At 47.3% G+C, this 18,289-nt stretch overlaps 1 protein-coding gene across 1 annotated transcript in view; it reads left to right on the plus strand.

Moving 5' to 3' along the window:
• Positions 1–18,289, plus strand: part of CHAT (choline O-acetyltransferase) — a 44,854-nt gene that overhangs the window by 11,751 nt on the left and 14,814 nt on the right. The window contains exons 7-8 of the mRNA XM_019444913.2: positions 15,498–15,667; positions 17,708–17,808. Coding sequence (XP_019300458.1) covers positions 15,498–15,667; positions 17,708–17,808 — 271 coding nt within the window. The remainder of the gene's footprint in view (positions 1–15,497; positions 15,668–17,707; positions 17,809–18,289) is intronic.

Here is an 18,289-nt window from a genome sequence, read left to right on the forward strand (position 1 = left end):
TCTAAGTGTGTCAGGTTTGAGATGCCTTGAGTCATCTAAGTGAAGATGTCAAATTAGATCTATGTGTCTGGAGCTCAAGACAGAGGTCAGTACAGAGACATAAATTTGAGAACCATCAGCACATAAGTGACATTTAAAGTCATGGACCTGGGTGAGATCATCTAGAAACAGCAGAATGGGTCCTCGGAGGTCAGGTAGGGAAAGATACAAAGAGGATTGAGAAAGAGCAGCCCATGAAGTCAAGAGCAAAACCAGGAGATGAGTCACGAAGATTCAAATGGAAGGAGGCAGTGGCCAACTACTTGGAATGCTTCTGATGGCTCCAAGCAGAGCTGGACAAGAGGGGCATCAGAGTTTGGCAACCCTAAGTCATCGGTGACCTTCACCAAAGTCAGGCTGGGGAGTAGGAAGAACAAATGGTTGCATGCTGATGAATGCAATCTAACAGCAGGAAGAAATTGTTGATGACACTGTCAATGAGTAGAATCAGTTAAGTGTGGATGACTCTTTTCAGACATTTTGGTATTAAAAAGGCAGAAAAATGGGGCTGTTCCTGGGGGTTTATGGGGGTCAAGGAAAATGTCTTTAGTAGGAGAGGCAAATGCATCATTGTATGTACACACATGTATGGAAGTACTTTGGTAAGAGAAATCATTAATGAGGACAGAAGAGATGAACAGAGGCATGGGATTCTTGCAAAGGCAAAATGAGATGGAACCCAGAGAATAAGAGGCTTTGGTTGGTACCGGGAAAACCAAAAGCTGGGCCCGTGGTCCATGGGTCTGTAGCTGTGATGGTAGGAATACGAGGAGGTACCTGACTGGTGGCTTCTAGTCTCAGATCAGCAGAGCTATGGCCATGAGCTGAGAGAGGCAGGGTGGGTTCTGAAGGCAAAAAAGAATGCAAGAAGTAGCCTCTTGGAAAACTTGATGAGATTTATGGACTGTGTTGAGCTCATATTTGAGGGCTTGAGGGCCATACATTTTAAGAGAAACTAATTAGTATTGTTTCGCATTTTTTTTCCTTACAATGTTCAGCTCCTCAGGTTCAGGCAAAGAGAAGTGGGTCATCAGATTCACCTAAGGTAGGAGAATATAACCAAGGGAGAGAGGTGGAAGATAGGGCAAGGGAATAGTTACAGTATTGGAATCCGAAATGAGTAAGGAGGTGTAGTAGTCTGCTTGGGCCACCTTAGCAAAGTACCATAGCCTGAGTAGCTTAAACAGCAGAAATGTATTTTCTTACAGTTCTGAAGGCTAGAAGTCTGAGATCAAGGTGTGGACATGGTTGGTTTCTTCTGAGGCCTCTCTCCCTGGCTTGTCAATGGCCATCTTCTCCCTGTGTCTTCCCATGGTCTTCCCTCTGTATGTGTCTGAGTCCTAATATCTTCTTAGGAGGACACCAGATATATTGGATTAGGACCTCATTTTACTTTTACTACCTCAATAAAGACCCCATCTCCCAATACAGTCCTATTCTGAGATATTGGGGGGGGGTGTTAGGACTTTAACTTGGGGACTTCAAGAGGACACAGTTCAGCCCATGACAGGAGGGAAGTAAAAAACACAGGTGGATGATTGATAGTGGAAATAGGTGGTGGGGTTGATGATTTTTAGGGGTCAGTGAGATAAGACATGTTGCAGAGTGTGGAATAACAGACCTTGTGAATCAGAAAGTCAAGAGTGTGGTCTGAGTGTGGGATGCTTGAGACTGAGACTTCAAAGGCGTCAGTTCCGGTAGTGATGAGCTCCCAGGTGTGATTGTGGGAGTGGATGCCAAGGTTGGACTGTCAAACGTGGAAGATTGAGGGACTGAGAAAGGAGGGTCCCTGTGGGCCGGATCCTCTGCACAGGTGTTCAGGCTGTAGGAAAGATGACTGGAGTGGTTATGGGGAGGAAGAAGGTGAACCAGGAGCCCAGATCTGCATGAGGGGGTGTTGTGAGGGAGTCAGGGGAACACAGCAACAGAGGGGTGATAATGATGGGGGTTGGAAGGTAGAAGTCTAATAGCTATGGCTCCAAATGAAAAGCAGTGAAGACGTGTTCAGGAGCAGGAACAGGGAGAAGAAAGCCACCTACCCCACCTGGCACTGGGGTGCATGAGTGTGAAGGAAAATAGTCTCCCGTGAGAGGACATAGGGAAGTGTTTCCCTCAGAGGGTGCCCCCTCCTGTTGAGGCAGAAGGTGAACAGAACACTTTCAGAAAAGATTGGGAATGCAAGGGGACTAGCCATCACTACTCAGATGTCATAAGGGGTTCAGGAAGGGGGAGAGGTGGGGGGTGAAAAATGAGCCCATGGAGGGGACTCATGGCATGGGAGTGCTACTGAGAGTCCCAGGGATGGTGGTGATCATTGCAAACAACACTCTCAAATCCTCAACTTCTGTGGAGGTACTCTCCTGGTTCCAGTGTGGTTGTGGGAGCTGGGGTGGGCATCTGACTGGCCCACAACAGCATCACAACTAGCACAATGGAAAGCCCAAGTCCCAAGGTCTCCACCTCCCTTCCTCGGACCTGGGCAGAGACCAATGCCCATGGGCACTGGGCCCAGGCAGGTGCTGTCTAACAAAAGGCTTCAGCCAAGCTGAGCTCCTCTTGTCATGGTGGAGGCCTGGATGGAGGCACCTGAGCTCAGACAAAATCAGCCCCTGAATTGTCATAGGGTCAACTGAGGCACAGTGGGGCAATTGATTTTATCAATTCTCTCCTTAGAAAACGGGACCCTGATCCTTCACCCTGCCTCCCAACCAAGACAGCTCCCACTGCCAGCCCAGTTTCCCCCACCCAATCCTCTGCTATGACATTGAGAAGGTGGAGCTCACAGAGCAGTGGAGCCACCTGTCTGCCATAAAGCCCATGCTCTCTCTCTGTACCCCATGTCTCCACACCCCCTTGACACTCCCCCAGCACTTCTTACATGAAATCTCTGAGAATATGTTACAAGACAAGTGTGTGTATTGTCATCTCTATCTTCAGCCTAATCATCAACAGCCAACACAGAATGCCCTCCTGGGGGTCCAAGAGCTAAGAAACCCAGCAGGACCATCACTGCCCCACAGAAGCCTGAGGTCTTTTTGGGAGACTGGAATAAGCAGAATGGTTAGAACAAAAGTGGACAGGATAAAACCAAAGGAGTGCCTCCAACAGGTGTCCAGAGGGAATTTGGGGACCTTACCCATCTGCCTGTCATAGCTCAGGAGGGCTTCCTTTGCCAAGTGGGACATGATGCTAAGCCCAGGTGGGTTGAGGTGTGTGTGACTGGGGCTGGCCAACAACATCAGGATCATCTAGGGAGACCCTTAAAAAAGATTCTGGGGTCTCAGGGATTTTGCAGGGAGATAGGAGTGAGGCCAAGGAGTTTGTTGTTGTTGTTTTTAAGTTTATTTATTTATTTTGAGAGAGACAGAGACAGTGCAAGCAGGGGAGGGGCAGAGAGAGGGAGAGAGATTGAATCCCAAGCAAGTTCTGCAATGCCAGCACAGAGCCCAAGCTTGGCAGAGCCTGATGTGGGGCTTGAACTCACAAAACTGTGAGATCACGATCTGATCGGAAACCGAGTCAGATGCTTAACCAACTGAGCCACCCAGGTGCCCTAGGAATCTGAATATATATTTTTTAAATGGCCTTGGACCACATCTTTCTTTCTTTTTTTTTTAAGTGTATTTATTTATTTTGAGAGAGAGAGAGAGAGAGAGACAGAGAGAGAGAAAGTGCATATAAGCTAGGGAGGGGCAGAAAAAGAGGGAGAGACAGAATGCCAAGCAGTTTCCACACTGTCCACGCAGAGCACGACACAGGGTTACAACTCATGAACCGTGAGATCATGACCTAAGCCAAAACAAAGAGTCAGATGCTTAACCAGCTGAGCCACCCAGGTGTCCCAGGAATCTATATTTTTAAAATACCTTTGAATGCAATTCAGGTTGGGACCAACTTCTGCAGATATTAGCAGCTACTATGTATGGAGGTCCACCTTGATGCTGACCTTATCTTGGGCCCTTTCTGTCCCTTGCTTTCAGTCTTCAGTATAGCCTGTGAGGTGGGATTTCATCCCCACAGAACATAGGAGGCTGTGTCTCCAACAGGTTGAGGTAGTGTTCACCCTTACAGGTGGTCAGTGGTGGATCAGGGCATCTGTCCCCCAAGCCTGAGATCCTCAGGGCCCGGCAGGCAGGGTGGGATTTGGGGCCTCAGGAAGGTCATGCATAACCTCTCAGGACCTCCCTCCCTGCACAGCCTTGAAGCTTTGGCCTTCCTGAACCCAGGAGGTCCAACACTGTTATCCTGGTCTGGAAATTCAATTAGACATTCTGCCCTGAGTCTGGAAGACTACAGCACTTGTCAATTTGTAGGAAAAGGATAGCCAACTCAGAGAGCCCACACCCCCACCCTGGAGCCCGCTGGCTTTCCTGGGTGCTGCGTGGAGATCCTGTGAACAGACTTTGGGCAGATGCTTCTGTTTACACAGCGCCGTAAATATTTATCCCCAGCAGCCAATTAGAGCTGAGCCATTGCTTTCAAGGAGGGAACTGACAGAAGGCGGCTGCGTCTGGAGAAGGCCTCAGTCATGGTTTACAAGAACCACTCGGGATGGGCATTTTGCTATTTAAATATTGTCATCCAGGGATAGACAAGTCTGCTGATTTTAAAACCAATTACACATTAGCAATAACAGCCTTTCTGATTTAATTGGCCCAGAAATACCTCCTGGACTCCCAAGGCTGAATGCTGTTTTCCTTCCTTGGGGGTAGGAGGGTGGTGTTGCAGGGGCCATTGTCCTCCCACAGTGGAAGCATGACGGCTCCTGTGGATGAGGGTATCCAGACAGGGAGAGGCACAGGGTCAGGGGCAAGAGGCCTGGGCTTGACCTGGTTCTCCTTGCTGTGCCCTGAAGCCTGGTGTCCTAGGCCAGGACATGGGGACGGCCACCCTGCCCTGCAGACAGGACCGAGGGTTTGCAGAGGGACTACAAAGCAGGTGGTCTTGTGCCTGGCGCATAGAGGCTGTTTGCTAAATGATAACTCTTATTAGATTTGGGAAAACACTCTGGGGATATTTATCCAAGGCCCACACACTTTATGGAAAAATCTGGTGAACTACAAATGGATACCTGTTGAACGTCCATTTGGTCAGTGACAGTGACCCATGGCCTTAGACTGAATGGCCTGTACTCCTTGCCTCGGAACTCTAACCCTTATTAACTCCAAGATACCCTTGGAGGTGCTTCCCCTGGGCTCCCCACATGGCACATACTCTGTGTGCTCACACTCAGACACCTCTGTTATTTCCTTTCTTCTCAGATGCTGTCTCTCTGGCTCTCACTTTCCATTTTATGATATTTTGGGTACAAAGCAGATGGGAAGTGGTTTTTTTTTTTTTTAATCTCCTGCCCTTCTCAACTCACCACCTCTCCCCTAATTCTGGAAGTGTGATAGCTCTTTAAATTGGCCTCTGTGGGAAGGGTATTTCAAACCCAGAAGAAAGAGCAGCTCTTGGTTCTTGAGGGGTTTTTTTTAATTAAATCAAACTTATTTGGGAATAATTATAGATGCACACACGCTTGTAAAAAATGATCTCCCCCAGGGGGGCACCTGGGTGGCTTAGTCAGTTAAGCGTCTGACTCTTGGTTTCAGCTGGTGAGGTCATGATCTCACAGTTTGTGAGCTAAAGCCCCACATCGAGCTCTGCACTGACAGCTTGGAGCCTGCTTGGGATTTTTCTCTCCCTCTCTCGCTGCCCTTCCCTGGCTTGCTCTCTCAAAAAAAAGAAAAAAAAAACTAGAAAAATAAAAATAATGTCACTTGTACCCTTTCCCCCCAGTGCTAATATCCTGTAAAATTCTAGCATGATATCACAACCAGGATATCACAGCCCATTTCCCTTCCAACTCCATACCTCCTTAACCTCTGGCAACCAGAATCTGTCTTCATTTCTATAATGTAATTGTTTTCAGAACGTTATACAAATGGAATCGTACAGTATGTAACCTTCTGAGACTGGCTTGTTTTCACTTGGCATAATTCTCTGGAGATTCATTCACACTGTCCCATGTCTCAATAGTTCATTCCTTTTTATTTATTCCTTGGTATGTAGTTGATATCATTCACCCATTAGAGGACATCTGAGTTGTTCCTACTTTTTGGCTATTCAAATAAAGCTACTATCGTATATAATAGCTATAAAATGTATAGTAGCTATTACTATAGTAGCTTTATTTGAATAGCCAAAAATTATATATATATATTATAGTTAATATATAATTGATATATAATTATATTTATATTATATATAAATTATATATATTTATATTATATATAAAGGTTTTTGTGCAATCATAAATTTTCATTTTAGGAAAAATGTCCAGGAATAAAATTGATATCTGCATGTTTAGGTTTTTCTAAAATGTTTGTTTGTTTGTTTGTTTGTTTTGAGAGAGACAGCACTAGCAGGGGAGAGGCAGAGAGGGAGAGAATCCCAGGCAGACTCTGCACTATCAGTGTGGAGCCGTATGTGGGGCTCAAACTCATGAACCGTGAGATCATGACCTGAGCTGAAATCAGGAGTTGGATGTTTAACATACTGAGCCACATGGTGCTCTGGTAGATTGACCATTTTGTTTTATGTAATGCCCCTCAATGTCTCTGGTAATTTTTTTTTGCTCTGAAGCTTACTTAATCTGATATCAATGCAGCAACTCCTGCTTTCTTTTGATTAATGTTTGCTTGATATATCTTTTTCCTTTCTTTTACTTTCAGCCAGTCTATATCATTATATTTGATGTGAGTTTCTTATAGATAGAATATAACCAGGATGTCTTTTTAAATCTACTTTGTCAATTTCTATCACTGTAATTATTGATATGCTGGGATTTCATGTTGCCATTTTATTTTTCGTCACCTCTGTTGTTCTTTTTTTTAATTTTTATTTATTTTTTTAATTTAATTTTTTATTTTTTTAAATTTACATTCAAATTAGTTAGCATAGAGTGAAACAATGATTTCAGGAGTAGATTCCTTAATGCCCCTTACCCATTTAGCCCATCCCCCCTCCCACAACCCCTCCAATAACCCTCAGTTTGTTCTCCATATTTATGAGTTTCTTCTGTTTTGTCCCCCTCCCTGTTTTTATACTATTTTTGTTTCCCTTCCCTTACGTTCATCTGTTTTGTCTCTTAAAGTCCTCATATGAGTGAAGTCATATGATTTTTGTCTTTCTCTGACTCATTTCACTCAACATAATACCCTCCAGTTCCATCCACGTAGTTGCAAATGGCAAGATTTCATTCCTTTTGATCGCCAAGTAATACTCCATTGTGTGTATGTGTATGTATGTATATATATATATATATATATATATATATATATACCACATCTTTATCCATTCATCTATTGATGGACATTTGGGCTCTTTCCATACTTTGGCTATTGTTGATAGTGCTGCTATAAACATGGGGGTGCATGTGTCCCTTTGAAATGGCACACCTGTATCTCGTGGGTAAATGCCTAGTAGTGCAACTGCTAGGTCGTAGGGTAATTCTACTTTTAGTTTTTTGAGGAACCTCCATACTGTTTTCCAGAGTGGCTGCACCAGCTTGCATTCCCAATCACCTCTGTTTTTCAATTCTTGCTTTCTTTTTCCTTCCTATGGGTTACTTGAACATTTTTTAGAATTCCACTTTGATTTATTGTAATGTTTTTAGTGTATCTGTATAGTTTTCTCTAGTGGTTTCTATAGGTATTTATATATTATATTGATAAATTATACATATATTATAGTATATCATATATATGTATATATATATAATTTATCACTATCTACTGGTGTTGAAATTTTGTGAGTTCTAGTGAAATGTAAAAAGTTTATTACCCTTTACTCTCCCCCATTTATAATATAATTGTCTTAAACATTTCCTCTAATACAAATTTAGAACCACATAAGGCAGCATTAGAATTTTGTTTCAGTAGGGAAATATAATTTTAAAAACTCAAAAAGAGAATGAAAATTTATTTACTATAATATTTACTCTTTCTGTTATTCTTTCTTCCTTCTTAATGTTTCCATGTTCCTTTCTTTATATAATTTCCTTTCTTTGGGGGGAAATTCCTTTAGCTTTCCTTTTAGGGCAGGTCTTCTGGGGATAAATTCTCTTAGTTTTTCCTCATCTAAGAATGTCTTGATTTCCCCTTCCTTCCTGAAGGATATTTTTGCTATATATAGAATTCTGGATTAATGGTTTTCTCTCAGTACTTGAAAAAGTTTGTGTCACTTCATACCAGCCTCCATGGTTTCTGATGAGAAATAGACAGTAATTTAAATTGTTTTTCCCCTACAGATAAAGCATCATTTCTCTCTGCTTTCAAGATTTTTTCTTTGTCTTTAGTTTTCAGAACTTTGACTATGATAATGTCTTGATGTGGATTTTTTTGAATTTATCCTGTGTGGGATTAACTGAATCCCTGAATTTATCCTGTGTGGGATTAAGTTTATGTCTTTTGCCAAATTTAGGAAGTTTTGGGCCATTATTTCTCTGAGTACTTTCTTGCTCTGCTCTTTTTCCTCTCCTTCTGAGACTCCAATAACATAATTGTTAAGGTCTTTTGTCCCACGGATTTTTCAGTATTATGATGATTAATTTTAAAATATTTGTCACATAGTTCTAACATTCTGGTCATATCAGTAGTGGGCATGTACTGATTGTCTTTTTTCATTCAAGCTAAGATTTCCCTGGTTCTTGGTATAAGTGATTTTCTATTGAAACCTGGATGTGTTATATTGTAAAACTCTGGATGTTATTTAAACCTTCTGTTTTAGCTGGCTTTCTCTGACACCACTCCAGCAGAAGCAGGGAATGGGTTCTGCCTTGATGCAACCAGGTGGAGATAGAAGTCCAAGTTTCTCATGAGACCTATATTAACACCCCAGGGGAGGGTGTTCCTTGTTACTCATGGTGGGAGTAGGAATTCAAGATCCCGCATATTCTCGACTAATGCTGTGTGTGGAGCAACTGAGGTGGTGGATATTGCCCAGTGGAAATGGATGTCCCAGCTTCTATCTGAGACCATGCCTTCTCCGATACCCTCAGAAGCTGACATGCTTCAGTACAGACTGCTGATGGTAGAAGTCTAGGCTCCCCACTCTGCTTTTGTTGGCATGGGGGAAGGTTATTATCTAAAAGCTTTCCTGTCTTGCTAGTATGCCTCTTTCCTGGTCCTTTGGCTAAAGAAAGTAGGTTTTTATTGGGCTTTTTTTTTTCTTTTTGGTCTACACTTGTTTGTGTTTTATGTTATTGGCTATTTGAGCTCCAAGCCTGGCATATTTTAGGTAAAACAGAAAACCCAGTGTATTCGTCTGAGTGGTTTAAACAACATAAATTTATTTCTCACCATTATGGTGGCTAGAAGTCCAAGGTCAAGTTGTTGGCAGCATTAGTTTCTCCGGAAGCCTTTCTCTGTGGCTTGCAGATGACCACCATCTCACTGCATCCTCAAATGGTCTTTTATCTGTGCACACACATCTCTGGTGTCTCTTCCTCTTCTTGCGAGGACATGGTCATATACGTTTAAGGCCCCACCCTTATGATTTCATTTAACCTTAATTACCTCATTAAATAAAGCCTCATCTTTAAATACAGTCACATTGAAGGTTAAAGCTTCCGTATGTGAATTTCAGGGCTGATGGAACACAATTTAGTCCAGAACAGGCAGGGAATTCACCATCATATTGTTCCTTGGGTCCTGAGAGCCTCAGCCTGTCCATCTCTCTCCATCTTTCAGAGTCTTCTGATGTTTGTTTTAAATATAATATCCAGGGTTTTTAGTAGAAGGAACTGGGGAAAGTCAACTTGATGTTCCTGGAAGCAGAAGTCCTTCCTTTTGAGCTCTTTCAAGAGGATTTTGGAACTCAAGTCAAAGCAATTCTGCTGTGCAAGAGCCAGGTCTTATTGGGCAAGAAATACTTTTGTTGGAATTTTCATAGCCTTTGGGAACTGGGAGCATAAATATTATTCCATAAGCCATAGAGTAGAGAAGAATATGGGATGTGTGATGGCAAATTTCCATCCCAAAAGGAGAGACAATCCCTTTATCTAGGCAGAAAATCTGCTCAGATGGAACTGACAAAGGTTTAGAAGCTCTAAGCCTCGGAAAACGAGCCAGTGTCTCCATCTCCCTGGACCATGTGAGGCAAGACAGTAGGGATCTGACTTAAGCCACCTTCCCAGGGTGTAGAACAGAGAAGGCAAGTGTCTGAGATAGAGCTGTGTATATGTGCACACATGTGCACAGGTGGAGGTGTTGGGGAGCAGCACCTGAGTTCTGCAGCCCTCCACAACAGGGGTGCTGTGTTCCTTTCATTTTTGCTCACATTAGTCACAGTCTGTAAGCTTTCAGTCTCTAACAGAAGCTCCAGGGCCCTCCAAGGCCCTGTGGCCTCTGGAATTTCCGTGTCACCGAAGCTGTCAACTCCCCAGGCGTGGGTGGCAGAGCAAGCTCCTCCTATTACTCAACTCCGACTTCTCACTATTAAGCAGGGGCTCCTTGAGGAAGATTGATTTACCACATTAAACGAGCCTCCATGTGCTCGATGAGAATGTCACAAGACAAACGGCTCCTGCCGCATGCCTCCAGCCCACAGCCCCCCGTTTCCGTTACATTTGGGCCAGAGTCATGGTGGATGAGTTTGGGTGTAGTTCATTTTCTGCCTTACACGATAAACTTGTCAGCCTTTGACCGATCAGCTACTTGTATGCAGGAGTTCATTTACAAGGCCACCCGCATCCCAGCTCTGCTGTCCTGCTCCCATTTCACCCTGTTTAATGAGCCAGGACCTGGTTACTGTTGGTTGGCGCTGAGCTCTGGGGCCCTGCACAACCCGCATGCTCAGCCCCTCCTCAGGGGCCCATCTCTCCTGCCTGGAGGTGGCTACGGCACTGATGCCTGGGGAGATGTCCTTGTCTGTTGCTTCAAGTTGTCCATCTGGGAAGGAGTGTGCAAAGCCTCCACTCTCCTGAGCAGATGTGTTAGGCCTACTCCCCAGCATCCTGGATGGACAGGCCTGCCTTGAGTTTCCTGGGGGAGCTATAGCCTGCCCGCTCCATTTTGGGAGCTATTCTAAGGAAATAGCTTCGAGGCTATTCTAAGGAATTTGGCTTTGGGGTATTTCCAAGGAAATTTTAGTGTAGGCAGATACCCAGCCTGGGCTCTCAGAGCTCACTGAGACATGACCAACAGGGCCAAGGTATGCAGCATTGGGGATTCCCATGGCCCTTTAACTGACCTCCAGACCCACATCCTTCCCAAGCTGCTGGGCATCCTAGACTCTGCTCTGACCATATCAACCCCAGCCCAAGATCCTTTGGTGGTTCCTTGTTGTTTCTAGATGAAACCCACATTCCGGATCCTGCCATTCACAGCCCTTGATGATCTATTCCCAGCCTGGGCGTTGTGGTTGCACACCTGAGATCAAGTCTATTTCCCTCCATTTACTGGGTAACCTTAGACAAGACATTTAGCTTCTCTGTGAATGGGGATGATAAAAATGCCTATCTCATGTTCGTCAATATGAGGGCTTCAATAGATGCCTGGCACATAGTAGGTGCTCAACAAAGGTTAGCTAATAGCATCACTTCACTGCATTTTTTCAGCCTCACCTAAATCTTGCATGCCTTTACCTATAATCTGGGGATGAACTGCAGCCTGGGGTGGTCTGCTCACTCAAAAGCTCCACCCATAAGCCTGGGTGTCTATATCCCAGCCCTTAGAACCTTTTCCAGGACTGTTATCTCCCCCCTGACATGTTTTTCCCTTCCTCTCTGCCTGTTTAAATCTGATCCTAGCCTGGCCAAGGCTTCTCCATTCTCTGAAGTCACCAGCCAGCCTGGGAGCCAAAAGGAACCCCCAGAATAGCACACAGGGCAGGGCAGGGCCGGGCACCAGGGCCATTGGCAGGGACTCCAATTGGAGCAGAGAAGGGCAGGCCTGGGAGCCTTGCAAAGGATGAGGAATCCCTTCCATATCTCCATCCCCTCCCAATCTCTCACCATTCCCCCATCCCATGAGGCTCTATGCCCTGAGGGTAGTGGTTTTCTCACCCTCAAGAGGCCATGGACCTTTCCTGTTAGCCATATGGACTCCTCTAGGCTCCCACTCTGCACTGTGTACACAGATCTCAGCCTCACCTGTCTATATACACTCTCAAGTCCACTGTCAGCCATGGACACTTTCCTGTGCCCACCTGGACTAGGGACCCAGGCCTCACCCTCTACAAGCTCACAGACATGGGAGAGTGGACTAGATCAGGGTTTCCAGAGCTGGACTGGCAGTGACTGCTTAAAGTATAGGGAGGTCTGAGGTCAGCAGCAGGGCCTTGTGCTGTAGGGTCATGCACAGTGCAATAGGAGACAACAGGTATAGAGGGGACCAGTCCAGCCTTGAACCCAGGCACCATATGAGGCCAGCCTGGTGGACAGAGCAGAGGTTCCTTGTCTTCCCTGAGCAAGCAGCTGAGCTAGCATGCTCTGGGTATGAGGAGTTCTGGAGTGCAGGAACTCTGTCTGGGCTGCACCCCCCATGCCAGGCACAGTACCAGCCCTGTTAGAGGATCAGGGAGCTTGGGAGGTGTTTATGAATGGAGCTCTGATAGGCGGAGTAGGAGAGGAACCCCCATACATGCTATGATGTAGAGATGAATGAGCCCAGGTGTCTAGGGAGTAGCAGGAGGTATGAGGTCCATGCAGGGATTCAGGGGAAGTGATCCCCAGAGGGGCAACCTGATGAGCCATGGGGCCCAAAGGGCTATACTTAGATTCAACTTCATGAGCAATAGAAGTCATTTCAGGTTGAAGAGGGTAACCCAGTGACAGTACCACACTGAGGAGTAGAGGGAAGGGCAATTCCCGAAGGCTTCAGCTGGTAAATCTTTAGATCCTCAGGGCATGGCCTAAAGCCTTTAAGTTGATCAGAATCCAGGAAATCCCAGGAGGCCATGTGGAAGATGATGAGTCATCCTGGCACCATTGGCATCAAGAGGGGTGCTGAAAGTGCAGTGCTCTCCAAGCCCTCATCTAGATAGGCAGTGGGGAGCAGATGACCCAAGGATGGGCTGGCTTGCCTGTCAACCTCCTTCCCAGAGTGGAAGACTTGCTGTGAGAGGGATTTGCAAGAAGTGGGAGGGAGGGGATGGGGGGGGACTGCAGACTCTCTTCACATGAGATTATATGTGGACACTTCTCATGAACTGGAGAAATCATGTGGGCAGAGCAGACAACACCCAAGTGGCCTTGACATCTGTGTGCCCAGCACAACGGCCCCACTCAAGTCTTACTGCATTGGGGTGGGGGAGAGTCACCACACACCCCAGTGAGGGTGCAGCCCAGAAAGGTTGGAGTGAGGCTCAGAGCAAGGAGGAACAGACAGAACCTTACTGAGGGCCACCCCAGGTCGCTAGCTGGATATAAGGAAGGACAAACTACCGTTGGCAGCATCAGGCTATATATAGACTCCGCCTCCTATTGACTGGGGAAGGTGCTGTTGGCCTGGCTCCAACCCACAGGCAGGACCTGGCTGGTGGACAGAGGCTGTGGGGAGATCCTGAACCTAAGCCACACCTGCTCCCACACATTCCCTGGACTTCAGAAAAGCAGTTTCCAGATGGCTATGAGAGATGATGGGCATAATTTTTGGCTTGAGGCTCTAGAAGAAGAGAAGCTTCCAGAGCCAAGGGCTCTGAAAGAGAGAATTCTGATCTATCAGTAAATGGATCCCAATAAGGAGGGGAAGGGCAGGAGCAGAGAGGTATGTGTGGCTGGACAGGCAGAGGGCTGTGTGCTTGGACTCCAGCTGACTACAGGAAATAGGAGAGCCAGCACTCAGGACCAGGGCCTGCCCAAGTGCCTGCCTTAATGGGACAAGAGGGAGCAGGGTGGGGGTGGTCCTGATTGTCATCTTGGAGGGCTCCTTGGCCCCCAGAATGTTTCTCTCTGACAAATAGCTTCCTGGACAGGGACCTCAAATTTCAATACCCACAGAGATCAAGGGGGTTGAATGAATGAGAAAGGACTATGATAAACCAAGGGTGCAGCTTCTAAGCTCCAGCCAATTCTTGCAGTGTGAGAATCTGAACCCAACATCACCAGATGGTATAAGTTAGGATTAGATTTGGCCATGTGTGACAGAAAGCCCAAAATAATAGTGGCTTAAAGAAAACAGGTTTCTCTCTCTCTCTCTCTCGTGTACACCAGAAGTAAGCCATCCAAAGCTAATACATGGCGTCTAGGGTTCTTCCATCTCACTGCAAGGATGCGGCCCTGCATCCATATGGTCCAAATGGAGGCTAGAGGTCCAGCCATCACACCAGTGTTCCAAGCAGTGGATAGAGGAAGGTGGGAAGAGGGGCAAAGAGCATGTGCTAGTTATCTTTAAGGAGCTCTCTTAGAAGCTGTCACGTTGTGTTTCTAAATGCTGTTGGCAGTGGGCAATGTAGTTTGAGTTCTGGTTCTCCCTGTGCCAACCAAAAACCAGGCACTCTGTGACTAAAGGGAGAATGGATATTGCCATCTGCAGCTATCAATCTCTGCCACATAGTGCCCCTTTGCCTCCAAATACCTTGCACCCCATCTTCCATGCATAGAATACTCTGGGGCTTGGAGGGAGGGGTAACTCTGCACTTCATCCTGTTACAGCATCCAGCCCAAAAGGCTGGATAGAGGAGGTGGTGGAAGCAGAGGAGGCTGCCTAGGGCAGCCCATCTGGCCGGGCCAGCTCTACTCCAAGAGAAACCCCATGCCCAATGTCCCCCATGGAGAAGCTGAGCTGCCTTGGTGACATGTCTCCTGCACAACTCAGTGGCTTTTAGTGACATGCCTGAAATGGCCCCAATGGGCTCACCCGCATATGGCTTTGGGGCAGCCTGTCCCTTCCATCTGCCCTCTGCATTGAAATAACTGCTGAGGTGGCAGGGGGCAGGGAGGGCAACACCTTGAATCCCTCCCTTCAGCTTTTCATGTGAAACTGACTGATTTTTAAATTTCAGCAACTAATGTTCAAAAACTGTAGTTCAGGACAAATAAACATGCCTATGTGCCAGATGTGGCTCTTCAGTGCCACAGTGGGGCGGGTGGGGGTGCGGCTGGATGGGGGAATTAGAGCTCCTCCCCTGGCAAAATCTGGCCAGTGGGTCTAACATCTGTGGAGAAAGCCCTGCATGAACCCCCTCATCCTAGAAGGCAGGGCCAGTGACCACCCATCCAGGGGCAGAACTGGCCACAGATGAAGAGTGAGTGGGACTCTCGCAGAGACCCTGAGAGTGAGCCAGCTGCTGGGATTCGCACAGAAGCTCAGGACAGTCTGGCTGACTTCACCGCCCACCTGCTGGGGTTCAAAGAGGGGTCGGGACTGGCTCAAGGGCTGGGTGTCTGCCTGTGATACGTGACACTCCGTGGAGGGGACCTCAAGCCTAGGGTTTGGGGGTAGGTGATAAGGCCTTGTTTGCCTGGCCCGCAGACTCCACCAACCGGGACGCACTGGACATGATTGAACGCTGCATCTGCCTGGTATGCCTGGATGCCCCGGGAGGCATGGAGCTCAGCGACACCAACAGGGCACTTCAGCTCCTTCACGGCGGAGGCTGTAGCAAGAATGGGGCGAACCGCTGGTACGACAAGTCCCTGCAGGTAAGCCTCCCCAGTGGCGTGGCCAGGGGCCCGAGCCAGCACATGCTCACATCCAGCAGGCTGGCTCGCTGGCCTGTGCTACCCAGGATGCTGCATCGGGGGCCAAGGGAGCTGAAGGCACTGGAAATGTGCTGCTGGTGTCAGCCCCTGGACTGGCCAGGATGCTTCTCTGGAGCAAGTGCCCGAACCCAACTCAAACCCCTAACCTTCCTGCAGCCTGTGCCAGGCATGTGGGACCTCTGGGTCAGACCTGGGGCTCACTCCCCATCTCCCTTCACACACTATAAGGTGAGGGACATCACTTTCATAATGACCATATTAAATAGCCAGCGATCTCTATGCTTTGGGCTAACATCGCTCACACTGAGAAGCATTTCTAGGCAACATCTCATTTTCCGCTTTCTCTGGCCCCTACGTTCTGGTTATCCTTTTTTATTGGTTTGCATATTGGTTCTGCTATTCCTGATGAGTTCTCTTGCTGCTGTGCTGGCTGTCTCAGCCTCCACCAGTGGTGCTAATGGCTTGTAATCTTTCATGGAGCAGCTGTGGGAGAGAAATGATATAATGGATGTACAGGACCGGAAACATAGCAAGCCTTGGGAGTGGTTTTTAAAAGGCACCGTTTTCCTTCCTTTCTTTTAGTGACAGGGACAGAAAATCACTAATGCATGAGTGGGCACAGCCTTCCCCTCCTGCCTCACATGGGTGACTGTGCCCACCTCTGGGCTCTTTCCACGGGCAGGACGGATGATCAGGTGAGCTGGAGGAGCCAAACAGGCTCCCAGGGACGTGAATTGAAAGGATCAAGAGCTGGTCTCAGGACAGGAAAGCAGGGGATGTTGGGGAAAAGAGAAAAGGATCTGCAAGGGTTGAGTTTTGAGAAAGATGACGTGGGAAGTTGAAGAATGGGAGGAAAGCTTCGGGTCACCGGCACGTGATGTGAGAGACTGGGCAAGACATGAGGAGAGTCAGCTCACGTGTGATTGTTACAGCATCCTGGAAGAGTATCAGTAAAAAATGTCAATAGCTTGTTTGTTTGCTTGTTTGTTTATGGGCGGTGGACCAGACTCTCTTGAGTGTGATGCTGTGCTGAGCCGCTATAGGCAGCCCCACTTTATCTGGGGTACGCTTTAACAATCAAATCTCAATCTCATTATTTTCTGCCAGCACTTCTGTACATGCTGAGTATGTTCCTTTTCTAAGTCGGCTAAGTACAGCCTTGGTAAAATCTTTACAGTGCCTGTGGACCCTTCCTATACCTTCTTTCTAATCCTCATAGCAATCCTGTGAACTGGGCCTTATTGCATCCATTTTAAAGGGGAGCAAACTGAAGCCAGAGAGCTGAAATGTCTGGTTAAAGGTCTCCCAGCTGGCAGGTGGCAATGGCAGACCTGGAATCCGGGTCCCTGACTCGAAGCCCAGGCAGCAGGGAGCAGAGCATCCTCAGAACACCCTTCCTTCACTCCCACCAAGAGACAATTTGTTTCTCCCTGGGAATCTGCACACCATCCGAATTGGATCATTATCTTTCAGTCACTCATTCAACAAAATCACTGAGCACCTACTATGGGGTAGACACTGGTTTAGATCCTGGGAATAAAATCCAAGGTACCAGACACACAGGGTGGACTCAGACACATAACCACACAAAGCTGTACAGGCTTGTGGCCCCAGTGCCCGCTGTGATGGGGAAACAGGGCTTAACAGAAGCTGAAGGAACTTGCCCATGACCTGAGCAAAGTATGTACAGCTTCCGTGTGAGGGCTCAGGAATCACTGGGCTACCTCAGCCAGGGAACCTTGGGCTCCATCCTCACTGCCCAGAGCATTTCTGGGAAGGAGGTCACACGACAGAGCTGCCTTGAGGCCCCCATATTCTCAGGTCTTGGCAATTTCCAGAAGCATTCTTTTTGGGGAGATCATGTGCTTTGGTGTCCCTGGAGGAGAGGTCCCTGAGAGGTTGAGGATGCCTGGCCTGGAGCCAAGGGGCCAGTTTGAAACGCAGATGCTACCAGACGTGCCTCACCTCTTCTTCTTGCAGTTTGTGGTGAGCCGAGACGGCACCTGTGGTGTGGTGTGCGAACACTCCCCTTTCGACGGCATCGTCCTGGTGCAGTGCACAGAGCATCTGCTCAAGCACATGTGAGTCTGGGGGCGGGGCCCCTTTGCAACAGCCATAGAAGTCAAAGCAAGACTGCCAAGGGGCTGCCAAGCTAGGCCAAGAAAAATTTGGGTGTCCGTCGGGGGGGCCACATTTGTCCGGAAAGTGTCTTAGCAAAAGATGGGTTTGAAAACCCGCTTGACATCATACACTTTATCTGCCATGGACAGAGGGGGGCAGACTGGACAGCAGGTTTTGGGCGGTTAGAAAAAAGCTTGGCAAAGGATTCTCAGCCAAAAAGGAACACCTGCTTTGGCCCAGTGAAGCCCAGAGCAACATCTAGTGCTGTTCAGAGTCAGGGCTGGGCTGGCTTGACCCAGCACAGAGGAGGGCAGGTCCCACCTCCTTCCATCCCCTTGGGCTGCATCTCTCTCCCTAGCTTCCAAGCCGGCCAGACTGAGTGCTTCTCTATCCCTTAAACACACCGACCCCTTTCCTCTATTTGTGGTTTACCCATTCTCT

The sequence above is a fragment of the Panthera pardus genome, unplaced genomic scaffold, assembly GCF_024362965.1.
Source record: "Panthera pardus isolate Hobbes unplaced genomic scaffold, ASM2436296v1 HiC_scaffold_22, whole genome shotgun sequence".
NCBI lineage: Eukaryota > Metazoa > Chordata > Mammalia > Carnivora > Felidae > Panthera > Panthera pardus.